This window comes from Pavona decussata, unplaced genomic scaffold (assembly GCF_977016875.1).
Source record: "Pavona decussata unplaced genomic scaffold, jaPavDecu1.1 SCAFFOLD_366, whole genome shotgun sequence".
NCBI classification, from domain to species: domain Eukaryota; kingdom Metazoa; phylum Cnidaria; class Anthozoa; order Scleractinia; family Agariciidae; genus Pavona; species Pavona decussata.
In genome coordinates this window covers 3612501-3628548 of record NW_028145742.1, presented here as the reverse complement: position 1 = coordinate 3628548, position 16048 = coordinate 3612501, and the positions used below count along the sequence as shown (strand labels likewise).

General features: G+C 37.4%; 3 protein-coding genes across 8 annotated transcripts in view; 2 read left to right on the top strand and 1 right to left on the bottom strand.

Annotated features, from left to right (window-relative positions):
* The window catches only part of LOC146452895 (calcium/calmodulin-dependent protein kinase kinase 1-like), a 30923-nt gene extending 26708 nt beyond the window's left edge, over positions 1-4215 (top strand). For all 3 annotated transcript variants that reach the window (XM_085097475.1, XM_085097476.1, XM_085097474.1), the window contains one exon: positions 525-4215. In XM_085097475.1, coding sequence (XP_084953601.1) covers positions 525-650 — 126 coding nt within the window. In that variant the 3' untranslated portion in view covers positions 651-4215. The remainder of the gene's footprint in view (positions 1-524) is intronic.
* Positions 2328-9437, bottom strand: LOC146452894 (transport and Golgi organization protein 2 homolog). Of its 4 annotated transcripts, none has more exons than XM_085097477.1 (5): positions 9199-9437; positions 7469-7629; positions 6710-7169; positions 6022-6144; positions 2328-5711 (listed from the first exon to the last, which is right to left on the bottom strand). In XM_085097477.1, the coding sequence occupies exons 2-5, from the start codon at positions 7608-7610 to the stop codon at positions 5393-5395; spliced, it is 1044 nt and encodes a 347-aa protein (XP_084953603.1). In that variant the 5' UTR covers positions 7611-7629; positions 9199-9437; the 3' UTR covers positions 2328-5392. The 4 variants fall into 4 exon arrangements, with proteins under 4 accessions (XP_084953603.1, XP_084953604.1, XP_084953605.1 ...); XM_085097478.1 differs by having other exon boundaries at positions 7469-7620; XM_085097479.1 differs by having other exon boundaries at positions 9296-9427.
* Positions 9438-9494: 57 nt separating this feature from the next.
* The window catches only part of LOC146452892 (rab GTPase-binding effector protein 1-like), a 29593-nt gene continuing 23039 nt past the window's right edge, over positions 9495-16048 (top strand). Inside the window, exons 1-3 of the mRNA XM_085097472.1 lie at positions 9495-9655; positions 9748-9882; positions 12814-13017. Of these exons, the coding sequence (XP_084953598.1) occupies positions 9616-9655; positions 9748-9882; positions 12814-13017 (379 nt within the window). The 5' untranslated portion in view covers positions 9495-9615. The remainder of the gene's footprint in view (positions 9656-9747; positions 9883-12813; positions 13018-16048) is intronic.

Genomic DNA, 16048 nt, shown 5'->3' with positions numbered 1-16048 from the left:
CGAGTATAAGCTGGAAACAGCTTCTTGTTGCATCATGGTATGGGAGGAAAATCTGATTCTGTGAAGTGTGTACATTACTTTTGTTTGGACTCCAAATCATTCTAACATAAACACAAAACTTCACCACATATTCTGACTCCAGATCGCTCCAACAATAACATGAAACATGAGATTTCAACTTTCTCCTTTGATTTATTTGTATTAATCAACATCAACAACAACTCGCGAATTATTTCTTATTCGCACATGTGTTTTGAGATCCCAGAATCCTCTACTTTTCTAGGTTTAGAACATTACATCACTTGCTAATTTCAACACTGTTGTCATGCTAATCTAGCACCTTCAAACAATAACAACTCATATGCAGGTTCCTAAATGTTTCCTACACTGGAATGTGTGTGAAAACATGAGAACAAAATACTAGTAGGAAAACCTATCATTTCTTTGAATCTAAAATGTTCCACTATCAGCTTTCGACAACTTTGGCTTTGTTTTATTAATGATTACTTTCATTTTGTCTGCAGATTCTTGTCAAGAGTATGTTAAAATATCACACCTTTGGAAGCCAAACCAAAATAGAACGAATACGTTCTCATTCACAACCCAACATTGCACAAGATGTGCAGAAAAGAAAAATCACAAAGATTTGAATCTTTAAAGTGTTCTAATTCTTGGAGCTGACAATTGTCCTTCACTGTACAAATAGCCCGTTGCGGAAGATTATCAATACTACATTATTGTATATAGACAATAAGAAGTCATTAGTTAGTCATAAGGGAAGATATTACCAACATGTGTAGAATATTTTTCAAAGCAATTTTAATTAATACATATGTTATAGAGTATCATATGAGAAATGTTCACTACAACTCAAATGAACTTTTCAGTTTTGGAAGGGAACACATCACTTAAATTTTGTGACTCTGGATAAATAATCATTATGTCAAAGCTTTCTTCTGTGAAGTAAGACCTTCATCATAACATCAAGTTTCTGTGATATCTTTCTAGTAAGGTTCTAAAAACCTTTTCCTAGGGGGAAATTGTGGAGGTTTTGTAAATAGTTATTAAATAGTTGTAAGTTTGGAATTTAAAGCCTCTAAGGAAAATGTGTACTGTAGGTAGTGTCGAGTCGATATAGCGGTCAATATCTCGGTCAACATATCAGTTGATAGTCGGTCAACCACGGTCGATATCTCAGTCGACCTATCAGTCGATAGTCGGTCGAGTCATTCGATATCTAGATCAGAAATGTCGATACTTCACTGATATCTCACTGACACTTCACCGACACTTAACCCATACTTCACCAACAATTCACCCCTACTTAACCGAGTATGGGTTAACTATCGGTCGATAGCTGGTCGATGGGTTGTCGATTTATCGATCGTTAGTATAGTATCGAGTTAGCGTTTTGGCCGTTAGTTTCTGAGAAAACCAAATCCCAGCTTTAGAAAATTGCCTTCAAACATTGAACTGACCTGTTCAACGACAGCAAAGCCACTTTGCAACAAAATTGAATGACATTGTAAATGTTAATAAATTAAAAGTTTAAAGATGTCTTCAAGTGCTGTGACCAGTTTTTTGCAGTTTCTTGCCCGTGCGATCTTCTCAATAACTGTCACATGCCAATTTGCATGGAGCAGCACGGTTTTGTGGGGACAGTTTTATGACAAATTGAGTCAATGTTGTCGTTATCTGTTCAGTTACAGATCATGGATGACATCGATTCTGTTGAGGAAGAGGGAATATTCAAGGGTAGAGTAGTTAAGAGAGAAGTTAAGATTAAAGTCTGACAATTATTGTCATGTGCTTTACACGAGAATAGGCGGTGAATAGGTAGTGACCAACTATCGACTGATACCTGACCGCTGGTACACTGACACGACCGATAGTTAACCGACACTTGACCAAGAGATCACCGACACCTGACCGAGAGACTACCGACTCTTCACTGACACTCGACAAGCCACATATCGAGCGCCTGTCACTCAACATATTGACCAAGTCTTGATCGATAGTTCGTGTGTCTGTCAACAGACTTTTGACCGATATATCAGTGGGCAATACCTAATGTAGTACACATGATCTGCCGCTAATAGAGTATATAAAGCAAAACATTATTTTGACTTTATTATCTGTTGATGAGATATAGTCATGTAGTATGTACATATATCATTCAGCCACATAACCATGATATAAACTTGTCCACTGAAATTGACATTTTATTATATTAATCCATGATAGAAAAAAACTATAGCATCATCTTAGATAGTACAAAATCCTTTTTAATAACATGGCAAGTATACATATCACACTCAGCCTTTTCCTTTTTTATTGCTGTCCTAACATCATTTAATAGCATATCTTTTAACTGGAAATTTGTTTATTTTCTACTCTTTGAAATAGCAGAGAATAAGCAGTCAACAACCAAACTTCATCTGTAAAGTCTAATTTAGGCGGTAGAACTTTGTTGTATTTCACATGTTGACAACAAGCTTACAATGCAAATTTTTTCAACTAAATCAAACTTACAACTTGTCACACACAACACATAAAATGTAGTAGAATTTTGAAACACGATTTAAAACCCCTACCACAGTCGTATGTGTTGTGTATGATTTTTTTGTATGACGCAAGCAGAACACACTGCAGAAATCAAATGTGACAGTCGTAAGCAAAAGTTGTACCATCTAAATCAGCCTGCTCTGTTGATTGTTGCTGCACACAGCTTTGCTGGTTGTACCTTATCACGGTAGCACTTTGTTGACAATCAGTTACGTAGAAATAACAGCAATCTGTTTAGTAAATATAATGCCTTTTATTTTCAAATGAATTTATTTTTTATTTCTGTGAATCTATAAAACACTGTAAAGATAGAAAAAAAAACGGAAAGGTGTTGAGCACTCAGTCATGTTAATATAAACAAGGGATGGATATGCTGCAAAATAAAAGGCATTAATATCAATACTGAGCTTTTGGCCTTCCACCATCATTCTTTTTGTATCACTTTACAGCTTCATTTTTAACTACCAGTAGTCCTTTGTAAGAAGAAAATGAAAAGTTGTCCTTTGTAAGAAGAAAATGAAAAGGTTAAAAGTTTAATGTGTTATCAGTAAACTATAATTATTATGATTATATCAAATTAGGTATTATAATTTTAAAAGTGAACATTCACTTGTATGTATGCTTGTTATTGATAGTAGGGGCGTTAAATGGTAAATATGAGACTTACCCAAGTTGCCAAGACCCAGGTTTTAAATGCAGAAATAGACACTGTATAAACTACAGCATCAAGTACATTCATTGTACAAAAAGCTAGCAAGCTGAGAAGATGAGATTCTGAGTCTGTGACACAACCTACAAAATTTGATATTCATCAGAGACTGCCTAAATTTTGTGAGACTGTTCAGTTTTCAGTAGAACCATTTAGCAACCCCAGTATATCTTGCATTGCTGCATTAATATACTCATGAACCTACTTAATATTTACTTCACTTTAATATTTATCAGTTTTCAAATAAGAAATAACAAACATTTTTCCAAGTTGTCATTGAGGTAGGGACACATGAGAACAAGCCATACAATAGCATGTTTCCACAGCTGCTTGAAGTTCTCCATATTTTGTTGTTTCCTTTAGGCGCTGTTACAGTAGGCAATTTTCTTGCAACTTTTCTCACAATTTTGTTGTGACACAAGCTGCACAAATCATTGCCTGGTGTGACATGCCCTGAAATGAACATGCCTTGCACTTTTTTTGTTGCGGCAACCGTTGCCAGAAGTAGAAGTCAATTCTACTTCCTACAATGGCGACTGCAACATAAACGTAGCGAGACACATTAATTTCAGGTTATGTTACACTATGCAATGATCCATGCAACTGTGTCACAACGGCTCAACAAGAATGCAAGATGAGTTGCAAGAAAAATTGCCCAGTGTAACAGCAGCTTTAGAGAGACAAAGATGTTTTATTACAAAACAACCCGCAGAAAATCATATTTAAACCTCCATATCAAAGATGTATAAGCTTCTCTCAACCAATCAGAGTACGGCATTTAAACATAAATTACCTAACTCTTGTTGATGGTGCAGATATTAACCCTCAGAAGTATATTTTTAACCCAGATTTTATTTTCATTTACTATGAAATAAATTATTGCAAGTTTGATTTTTATTATGTAATAGACTCACAAATAAATATCAATATTATGGAAACAATTTTGTGGTCCTTATGTTGCTTTATACTCTACAAACAATCATGATTATTTCTTCCTCATTTTAAAAGGCCTTTCACATAAAGTAAACTTTTTTTTTTTTTCACTTTATAGTCCCTTTCAGGAGATGAAAGTGGCATGAGTTTTACCAATCACAGGAAGTAGTAAAGCAAATGCCAACTACTTTAACCACTCGATTGAAACCCACATCGTTGAAAAATGTGTTCAAGCAAGTCGTGATTGGTTTTTATAGTTTTATTCCCATTGGTTAAGAAAGTGGCATGAGTTTTACTAACCAATCATAGGAAGCAGTAAAGGAAAACCAAAGCAAATGCCAATTTTGTTCACCACTTGATTGAAAACCACTCTAAACAAACTAAAGTGTGAAGAAATGCATACCAGAAAGTCATTGGTGTTAATTCTCATTGGTTGAGAAAGTGGTACAAGTTTTGCTAACCAATCACATGATGCAGTACACCAAACCAAAGGAAAGGTCAATGACTTTCACAACTCAATATTATTGAAAACCACTCTAAACATTGATTACCCACCTCTATACGTTGGGGATATAATGGTTGTATTTTTTCATTAAAATTATTAACTTAAAATGGCATGTTCAAACGTCATTTCAAGTTACGTGATTGGCAAGAATAATGTGCTACATGTGAAAGGCTGCTTATGGTCTGTTTTAAAACATGGTGCATTGATCAAACTTGTGTAAGTCGAAAACAAAAATTCATTTGTGGTGGCATCAAACAGGAATTTGATCTTCAAAGTAAACTATTCATGTTAACGTTAATTTTATTTTCTTTATGTTTAGAATTCAAGAATAGTTACATAAGAAAATTGTTGTTTCTCTTTTAACAAAAATAAAACATCAAATATGGTATTTCCAAATCACATACTGAAATAAAACAGTAAAATATGATATCCAAAATTAACTGTTGTCCTTTACAACTTCATACCCAGAACAGAAATTAAAAGATAGTATTTCTTGTTGGAAAGTCATATTTTTCACATTAAATATTAATTAAATAAGGAAATTATAAAATAATGTTTTGTGAGACTGTATATTTCTTTGAAAAATAATAATTAATAATTTTACAATTATTGTAAAATTCAAGACATCCGACACCTGTAAAATACACTCTAACAATTTTCAATAAACCAGAAAATAGATTTCACTCCTTTGCAGAGACCTTTGAGGCTGGTTCCTCTGGTGAGCTTGTTCTGTTAATTAAAGATCTCTTCTTTGGTTGGTTTTTGTGTCCACATTTCCTTTCAGTAGAGTCATGATCTTTGCACTTTTCTATTGATCCATTTAATTGTACATTCTCTTTAGCTGCTGTCTCTGCAGTGCAGACATCAGTGTCCTGAATATCAAACTCATAAGTACTCAGTCCCCACTTGGCTTGGTCTGGGTCTGTAGCATTATCCTCCATAGTACTCTCAACGTATGTAGCATGGCCCTTGGCATCCACTAATAGAACTGTATGTGTTCTGAAAATAGACCACTTGCATCAAGGGACCTCATCTTTCTTAATAAAAGTTGTGTGACATTGGAAGAATTCCTGAAAACCCTGACACGTGTAAGTTAAGAAAATAACCTTCCTGGGGTGTGCATGTCCTACACAAAGCACTATCAATCACTTGATTACCTACGATCTGTACCCTCAGGTGAATCCCTTACACCCAGATGTCAACAGGAAAGAACAGGCAACAATGATACATTAGTCTGAGAAATGTTAAAACGTTACATATTGTTGCTTATTTTTCTTCTTTCAAAGTATTTAAAAATTGAAATATTTACCTTGTTCCATATTTCATCTCTTTATAGTTCACAAAGATTGATCGGCATGCATTGACATAATTCATGTCAACCCCTTCATCTTGGTAACCAATAAAACTTTTTTCATCTCCACAGCTGAAGGATCTGCACAGACAAAGAAATTTATCTCAGTTTTCAACAAGATATTGTCATGAGCTTTTGATTTTGTGGAGAAATTGCTGCAACTTCAATTTAGTGATGTCCATTTACAGTAGTTGTGTACACAAGCAGAATTTCAACTGTTAGCTGCTGTCACACTCACTGTAAATTCAGTGTTCAATGTATTGTAATATATTTAATCCCCACTTGTCATAAACATAACAAAAAAATAAATAAGAATGGATCACAATATTATTATTGTGTGACCCTCATTTTTTAACATTTTGTGCTCAGCACTGCTTGTTACTTAAAATAACCTGACATATGATAGCATAGTGTTGAGAGTCTTTGGCCATATCTGCTAATCCGCAAACCTATTCACCCCCTCTTATAAAAAATTTGTTCCGATTTAAATACCCAATTATGGGGTTTAAAATTTACAATAGTAACATGTTCTATCGTTTTTTACTTTCTAATGGACTAAATTAAACAATATATTTTATGTAACATTGGTTTGTCATATTCTCTTCCACACAAAGATAAACACCAAAATTATCTGAAGTTAACCAACCTTTGCCGCACCCTCAGCAGTCCCATGAGCTTATCAATAAGCTCTTGTTTAGTGCAGGTTTCATCCAATATGCTGTCAAATCTTTGCCTACCATACACCATCTTGGGCCAGGAACAATTCAGCACTTTATTTGACAAAACATGAATTCCCGGGCTCAACATCTTGACCTCCTTCTCTTCGATGTTGCAGTACCATCCTACTTTGGAGTCACCAGTTAGTGATAATTTGCCCACCAACAGATTGAATCCATTGTACTGGTCAGCTTTGCCTCTTACACCCTGCAGGTACTCTGACACATTACCATCTCCCTCGAGAAAGTCCGGTACAAGAAAACCTCTTCCAACTGCATTTGCATTAATGAACTTTGCTCCCTGTCTATAGTTTGTGATGGCTGCAAATTTCCCATCTTTGTTAAGTCCAAACCATGTGCCACCCTCCTTTCCAGGCTCCAGATCCATCCCTGTACAAAATATATTTGCTCAAAATTAACTTCAGTGTATTATTCATGAACTGAAATAATTTATTTTATTAGGTTTGAAAGTTGATAAAGGCATTTCCTTGCATAAATTAACTTGAAGAAGTTTGCCTATACTTTGTAAGCATTGTAATGCTATGATAAAATTTGCACACGATGCTTCATTAGCACTCAAGTTTTAATCAGCCAGATGCTCTCATAGATCTAAATTTATTCATTGTCATGTTTATAGATGTAATAGTGGTCACAAGCCTACAATTAATCGTTGTTTGACCTCATTTCACCTGCAATTATGTTGGGATATTTGTCCCAAAACTTGGCACTAGCTGTAGGTCTGAAATAATGTTCATCCCGGTTTGAGGCAATGATAAGACGGTATCCATCATCACTTGGTTTGTCACAAAAGTACAGGAACAAGATACACATCTTGCTGTTTCTAATTCACCTGAAACACAAGAGATTAATACTTATGTAGGTTTATATGCATAAAATATATTTACCAGTAATAAACTTCATCAATCACTTTCTTCTCTCATTTGTACCAACACAAAATCAAAATAAAAATTGGATGGATTCATTTGTGACTCTGTGTTTTCTCTCTTCTAATAATAAATTATTATTATTATTATTATTATAGTTAAATTTGTGATTGAATAGCTTTATCTAGGCACAGTTTAAACCTCAAACTTCCAATTAAGTTCATGAAAAGATTGATGTTTGGAACAATAATTTAGATTGATTGATACAAGAACTAAGTGCACATACTGTGTAGTATCAAGCAACTGTTGTGTCATATTTAATCATACATATCTTCCTTTAAAAAACACATCAGAGAGAAGCCTTTGTCAGCCAGCCAAGTGTAAGGGTACCTGTCACCTCACTGCCCAGAAACTGTCCAATAGGACAAATAATTATTATGACATAGTTTTATTACAACTTCCAGGATCCTTTAGTATTTTGTTTTGTCATATTAATTAGAGCTATTGTCATTTACTCCCCTCAGACAAATATACAAAATTTTAATTGGAAAAGGAAATGATATGGATTCTGGAAGTTGTAGTCAAGTGGCCTATTCAGTTGGCTCATTCTAGATTATTGAATTTATTATTTTTACATCCATATTAACATAACATAATAATATTAATGATAATAATAATAATAATAATAATAATAATAATAAGGGCATCTAACAAATTACATCTTAATGCTTTTTACAAAGCAGACTCACCAATTACTTAAAAACTAATCAATGATTGCATTTGTGCACTGATTGTGGCATTCTGTTTATCTCATTTAGTGCAGGATGGACCCCCTTTGCGCCTTTTGCTACACCCTTCAGCTACTGGAAGACCACATATACTCTGACAATTATCATACTCATGAAATCACTGAAACTCTTTCCTTTGTCATACTTTCAACATCTTTAGGAAACATTCAGATAATCTGAAGACAGATATGCTGGATTTTTCAGAAGCTGACACATGAAACAGCATGACATGCATATGAAAAGTTCCATGTTTGAACCTTGGCCTAATTTTTTTTGTGGAGCCACTTTGAAAGCATTTTGAGTTTTAAGTGGATGAAACAAAATAATGATGAATATTCTTTTCAGTTTCACAAACCTTGTTGAATCATATCTAAGGTTTCATAATCCACAGACCTTAAATGCAAAAAAACCCTCATATTTTAATATTCTTTTGTCTACATTGAAATTGGTCCTACTAGCCTTGTTCAAGGTTAAATGAAATTTTCATAGCATTCAGAACTCTATGTCAATATTGAGACTTTTTAAGCTTATAAACATTTTAAACAAGCAATGTTTAGGCACTGTGAACTGAAATGAAAACTAACGCCTTTAATTTTTGTCACTGAAAAAATCATGCTGAAAAATATCGACGAAACACAGTTGGTTTGGTAGAGTAGAGTAACTGAAGCTCAAACCTTACTGAAGTTATATGATAACAGAAATTATCCAAAATTATCTAAGACAATAAAAGATGTTAAAAAGAATTACCAAGTGAATTTTGTTGATTTTGATGCGGGTGAATGGCCCGGGTGAATGGTGAAACGCACCGATCCAAATTGTAGATGTTTACCATGTACAATATTACGTTGGGGAACGTGTACAAAAGATAAGCTGACTCATGAACCGTTTGCTCTTTCTCACTTCACTCAGTTCTGGTTGAGTAGCTTGCTTTTGTTTATCCCAGCTGGAAAATTACGTTCAGTATTTACGGTACGGCCCAGACTTCCTGTCTTCCTGTCCCTTGACATCCCTTGATGTCCCTCTGTTCAATGGGGACTGGGCTCTTATCCCCAGGCCCCAGGATAAAGCCCTACAAACAACAAACATAAAAACGAGGTCAGATCGGAACCGAGGCTATCGGAAGCAAGATGGCGGCCTTGTATTTATAAATAATCGAGAAGAGTTATGGCGGAGCCACAAATCAATGCAGAGGATCTTCCTGACGGTAAACTTGTATCTCAGTTTCAATATTAAAGAAGTTGTGGTTGTTTTTGTGATGCAAATGTATGCTGACACTGTGGCTTGTTATGTTTGCAGACGTGTCAGTCCTAAGAAAAACAATCCTAGATCTGAGACGACGAGAAAAGCAGCTTTTAAAAAATAAAGAACAGAGCGAAATTGAATTCGGACAGAGGAGAGCAAAGTTTAAAGAGCTTTACATGGCAAGGGAAGGTGAGAAGTTACTCAATACCTTTGTGTACAGTTTTCTTTTTAGTGAAGATATATATAGTTTGCTTACAATTAAAGGCCAATTATGCAACGTTTAGTCGATTGATATTTGAGCTAAGTGAAATAGCTGTATGTATCTGTGTCTCTGCCTTTCTTTCAATATTATATTCTACAACTTGCGATAAGACAAACTAAGCTCAGACAAATTGATGAGGCTTTTTCTTATGTCATAAGAATACACTTGAGTGTGATGTACTTCAATACTGGTTTTGACCCAATGTGGTTTACCTTTGGATCTCCCTCTCCTTCTATCACTCCACACATGGCATCCCTCTGGGCAGAGTCAGTTTTTGCAGCCTTTGAGTCTTGTTCTGGGATAGGTGGATTGTTGACAACTACCAATATGCAAGAACTATGCATCCCAGTGGACCGCGGCAACCCCGTCTGCTGCAGTTCAAATTTTGATCACGGATCACTGTTTTGTGTACCATGTGATCACGTTTTGGTGTACCACATGGTCAAGATTGAAGGCAGAGCGACGTTTCTTTTCACTAAAGCATGTTTTGGATAGAAATTAAAGATTACCTTAGTTCCTTTAGAATATCTGTGGCGGTATACCAACTCAAAATTAGATGCGAAGATTGCAATGTCATTGCCTATCTTTCACCAGAAGAAGTTGTTCAAATGAACAATCACTCGCTGTTAGCCAAAGTGTGCTAAGTTTGTCCAAGTTGTTTTAGAAGTATGACTACTGATTTCAAGGTGGAGTACGTAGATGACGAAAAAACATTGGTGGAACTCCGCAGTAAGGATATGAGTATAAGAGAATTGTTCAGATGTGCAACACCTGTGGAAAATGCGAATTTCAAGCAGATTATACTAAGAGTATTTCAGTCACATTCTCCAATGATTGACAATGCTGCTAATTAAAATTGCACCATATGGGATGCAGAAAGCCCAGCACTGCTTGACCAGCAAAGTCCTTCAAGCTTGCCATCCAAACATGCAAAGATTTGAGAAGCTGGGAGTAGCTGGAAGTATAGCTGAAGCAATACCGAGTGCAAGTAGATGTCTCTTGAGAAATTCCCAACTGACATTGCAGATAGCTCCCTTGATTACCTTCTGCCTCCGTCAAGCACTTCAGCATTCAAGAGTCCTCAATAGTGTTGTTTGTTATTGTTTGTCACAGAGAGAACTCAGACTCTGTTTTGTTTGTTTACCTCTAGAATCTCTCGTTTTATTTGTGACATATGTCAGATAAGTAAAAAAGAGAACTAAAACCCTCTCATTGGAATTATTAAACAGAAATGTTTTGTACACATCTAGCTTAATTTTCATTTTCGTGGCACTGGTGTATTTTGATGGCAGAACAACAAGAAAGAAGTTTTCATTCATACTTCCATTATAAGGTTTTCATAATTAATACAGTGAATAAGCTTCTGGTATAAATATTTTTTGATCTGTGACTGTAAAGTTTTCAACAAACGGGAAAGTTTTCATTTAAATCATTTTTCACTGGTGGCATGTCAAAGTAGGTATTTTTAGCTCTTGTCCTAAGAGCATCTTGGCACGCGAGTTTCTGCCCTGAGCTGAGATTAAACTCATCATCAATAGATGAGCTTGAGAACAGGTGCCTAAAGGTGGTGGAGCCAGGCTGAAATTTGGCGGCAAGGAGGTATCCATGGCAACCCTGCGAACGGCCACCACCCGGCACCGTCACACTGAATAAATCAGTGGAATACTTACCTAAAACTTACCATAGAGAAGGGAGGGAGGGAGCGGGAGCAAAATCACAGCAGCAGACAAACAGCTAACTGCAGCCGAGCAAATGCAAACAGGGAATGACCTTTGAGCGAGCAAAGCGACGAAAACAACTGCATGAAAGCGTCACAGCATGTCCCTGCTAGAACTCCTGGGCCACCCCTGTGACCACTGTGAGGGAAGACTGCTGACCCGCATTGTTTCGAGCTTAACTTAGCCTAAATTTCATTTAGCCACATCTATCATTTTCTTTGCCTGTTCTCACTTCAAAAGCTGATAAAATGGTACACTAAAACACGATCACTAGGTACACTCTGTAGCACTCACAGATGGCAAAAATAGTGATCCCGTGATCAAATTTGAACTGCAGGAGATGGCCAAAAAAAACTCAGGGTTGCCGCAGTCTGCTGGGATGCATAGTACTGTTCAGGACAAATAAAATCTCTAGTAAGAAATAATTAAAAGCCACATCACCACCATCTTACCCTCTCTGAAAAGTCCCTGTCTCCTCCCATCAAAAGCTAGATTTTGTAATAAGCCCCTCTGCTCTGATGCCCCCCCCCCCCCCTCCACCTCTATTGGGGATCAGGATTAAAATACATGTATTGACTGACATGTTAGGAAAGCATTGATAATTATTACATTGGAAAAGAGCAGATGGGCAAAGTATTATAACTTTGTTTTCCACCGAGTCAACGAGAAATGAGGGGTAAGTCACTTGGTCTGGACACATCCAGAAGTATCTGTAAGCTACAATTTACAGTTGGTCATGAATGATACAGTCAATAGGACAGGGGACTGTACTTGCCATGGCAACAGTTTGAAAGTTATTCCAACCATTTTCCACATACAAAGATTTCACGAGACTAGACTACGATGACTATCACCAGTGGATTCCCTGTAATCTTGCAGGGTATATAAAATTGTTCTTGAAAGTTATGATCAGCCAATCGCTCATTTGCTGGCCAGCTTTATGTCAGCAGATTTATTCACTTTTATCACTTTCAAACAGTACAAGTGGCCTTCCAAAATAACTGTCACAGAACATTGAAAATTTGCCCAAAAGAAGTTCCAAAAGGTTTTGACTAAACTGTTGTGTCTAAAAGGGAAAAGCTCAAAATTTGTCAAAATTAAATTAATACTTTTTCTTATTATTATTTTATTACCCTCCAGATGAACTTGCAAAAGAAAAGGCAAAGCTTAAGGCAACTGAAGAGGAAGCAAGAAAGCTAAAAACTGAACTCAATCAAGTTATTGCTGAGAGTGATGGATATAGAGCTGCTGCAGCTTTATCAGAAAGCTCTCAGAAAGAGGAGCTGGAATCATTACACAATAAATACCAAGAGGAGATAGCCTCATTACAACATATAATGTCTGGTAGGTAATTTGCAGCTCATGATAAGTGTGCAAACTTAGTAGCCATACAAGGAAGTCTTGCATTTAAAGCATTGATCCTATAGTGCTTACCCTGTGACAGTCTCAGATCCTACAGTACTGTGCAGTTTACATTACCCTGTGACAAGTCTCTGATCCTATAGTGCTGTGCAGTTTACATTACCCAGTAACAGTCTCAGAGCCTACAGTGCTGTGCAGTTTACATTACCCTGTGACAAGTCTCTGATCCTATAGTGCTGTGCAGTTTACATTACCCTGTGACAGTCTAAGATCCTATAGTGCTGTGCAGTTTACATTACCCTGTGACAAGCCTCAGATCCTACAGTGCTTTGCCGTTTACATTGCCCTGTGACAGTCTCAGATCCTACAGTGCTGTTAAGTTTACATTACTCTGTGACAGTCTCAGATCCTACAGTACTGTGCAGTTTACATTACCCAGTTACAGTCTCAGAGCCTACAGTGCTGTACAGTTTACATTACCCTGTGACAGTCTCAGATCCTATAGTGCTGTGCAGATTACATTACTCTGTGACAGTCTCAGATCCTATAGTGCTGTGCAGTTTACATTACCCTGTGACAGTCTCAGATCCTATAGTGCTGTGCAGTTTACATTACCCTGTGACAGTCTCAGAGCCTACAGTGCTGTGCAGTTTACATTACCCTGTGACAAGCCTCAGATCCTACAGTGCTTTGCCGTTTACATTACCCTGTGACAGTCTCAGATCCTACAGTGCTGTTTAGTTTACATTACTCTGTGACAGTCTCAGATCCTATAGTGCTGTGCAGTTTACATTACTCTGTGATAGTCTCAGATCCTATAGTGCTGTGCAGTTTACATTACCCTGTGACAGTCTCAGATCCTATAGTGCTGTGCAGTTTACATTACCCTGTGACAGTCTCAGATCCTATAGTGCTGTGCAGTTTACATTACCCTGTGACAGTCTCAGATCCTATAGTGCTGTGCAGTTTACATTACTCTGTGACAGTCTCAGATCCTATAGTGCTGTGCAGTTTACATTACCCTGTGACAGTCTCAGATCCTATAGTGCTCTGCAGTTTACATTACCCTGTGACAGTCTCAGATCCTATAGTGCTGTGCAGTTTACATTACCCTGTAACAGTCTCAGATCCTATAGTGCTGTGCAGTTTACATTACCCTGTGACAGTCTCAGATCCTATAGTGCTCTGCAGTTTACATTACCCTGTAACAGTCTCAGATCCTATAGTGTTGTGCAGTTTACATTACCCTGTGACAGCCTCAGATCCTATAGTGCTGTGCAGTTTACATTACCCTGTGACAGTCTCAGATCCTATAGTGCTGTGCAGTTTACATTACCCTGTGACAGTCTCAGATCCTATAGTGCTGTGCAGTTTACATTACCCTGTAACAGTCTCAGATCCTATAGTGCTGTGCAGTTTACATTACCCTGTAACAGTCTCAGATCCTATAGTGCTGTGCAGTTTACATTACCCTGTGACAGTCTCAGATCCTATAGTGCTGTGCAGTTTACATTACCCTGTAACAGTCTCAGATCCTATAGTGTTGTGCAGTTTACATTACCCTGTGACAGCCTCAGATCCTATAGTGCTGTGCAGTTTACATTACCCTGTGACAGTCTCAGATCCTATAGTGCTGTGCAGTTTACATTACCCTGTGACAGTCTCAGATCCTATAGTGCTGTGCAGTTTACATTACCCTGTGACAGTCTCAGATCCTATAGTGCTGTGCAGTTTACATTACTCTGTGACAGTCTCAGATCCTATAGTGCTGTGCAGTTTACATTACCCTGTGACAGTCTCAGATCCTATAGTGCTGTGCAGTTTACATTACCCTGTGACAGTCTCAGATCCTATAGTGCTGTGCAGTTTACATTACCCTGTGACAGTCTCAGATCCTATAGTGCTGTGCAGTTTACATTACTCTGTGACAGTCTCAGATCCTATAGTGCTGTGCAGTTTACATTACCCTGTGACAGTCTCAGATCCTATAGTGCTCTGCAGTTTACATTACCCTGTGACAGTCTCAGATCCTATAGTGCTGTGCAGTTTACATTACCCTGTAACAGTCTCAGATCCTATAGTGCTGTGCAGTTTACATTACCCTGTGACAGTCTCAGATCCTATAGTGCTGTGCAGTTTACATTACCCTGTAACAGTCTCAGATCCTATAGTGTTGTGCAGTTTACATTACCCTGTGACAGCCTCAGATCCTATAGTGCTGTGCAGTTTACATTACCCTGTGACAGTCTCAGATCCTATAGTGCTGTGCAGTTTACATTACCCTGTGACAGTCTCAGATCCTATAGTGCTGTGCAGTTTACATTACCCTGTGACAGTCTCAGATCCTATAGTGCTGTGCAGTTTACATTACTCTGTGACAGTCTCAGATCCTATAGTGCTGTGCAGTTTACATTACCCTGTGACAGTCTCAGATCCTATAGTGCTGTGCAGTTTACATTACCCTGTGACAGTCTCAGATCCTATAGTGCTCTGCAGTTTACATTACTCTGTGACAGTCTCAGATCCTATAGTGTTGTGCAGTTTACGTTACCCTGTGACAGTCTCAGATCCTGTAGTGCTGTGCAGTTTACATTACCCTGTGACAGTCTCAGATCCTATAGTGCTGTGCAGTTTACATTACTCTGTGACAGTCTCAGATCCTATAGTGCTGTGCAGTTTACATTACCCTGTGACAGTCTCAGATCCTATAGTGCTGTGCAGTTTACATTACTCTGTGACAGTCTCAGATCCTATAGTGCTGTGCTGTTTACATTACCCTGTGACAGTCTCAGATCCTTTAGTGCTGTGCAGTTTACATTACTCTGTGACAGTCTTAGATCCTATAGTGCTGTGCAGTTTACATTACCCTGTGACAGTCTCAGATCCTATAGTGCTGTGCAGTTTACATTACCCTGTGACAGTCTCAGATCCTATAGTGCTGTGCAGTTTACATTACCCTGTGACAGTCTCCGATCCTATAGTGCTGTGCAGTTTACATTACCCTGTGACAGTC

Coding starts and splice junctions, on each gene's coding strand:
- LOC146452894 (XM_085097477.1), bottom strand. CDS start 7,610: ATGTGTATCTTGTTCCTGTACTTTTGTGACAAACCAAGTGATGATGGA. Junction 7,170..7,468: donor ATATCCCAACATAATTGCAG/GTGAAATGAGGT, acceptor TATTTTGTACAG/GGATGGATCTGGAGCCTGGA. Junction 6,145..6,709: donor CTGCTGAGGGTGCGGCAAAG/GTTGGTTAACTT, acceptor TTGTCTGTGCAG/ATCCTTCAGCTGTGGAGATG.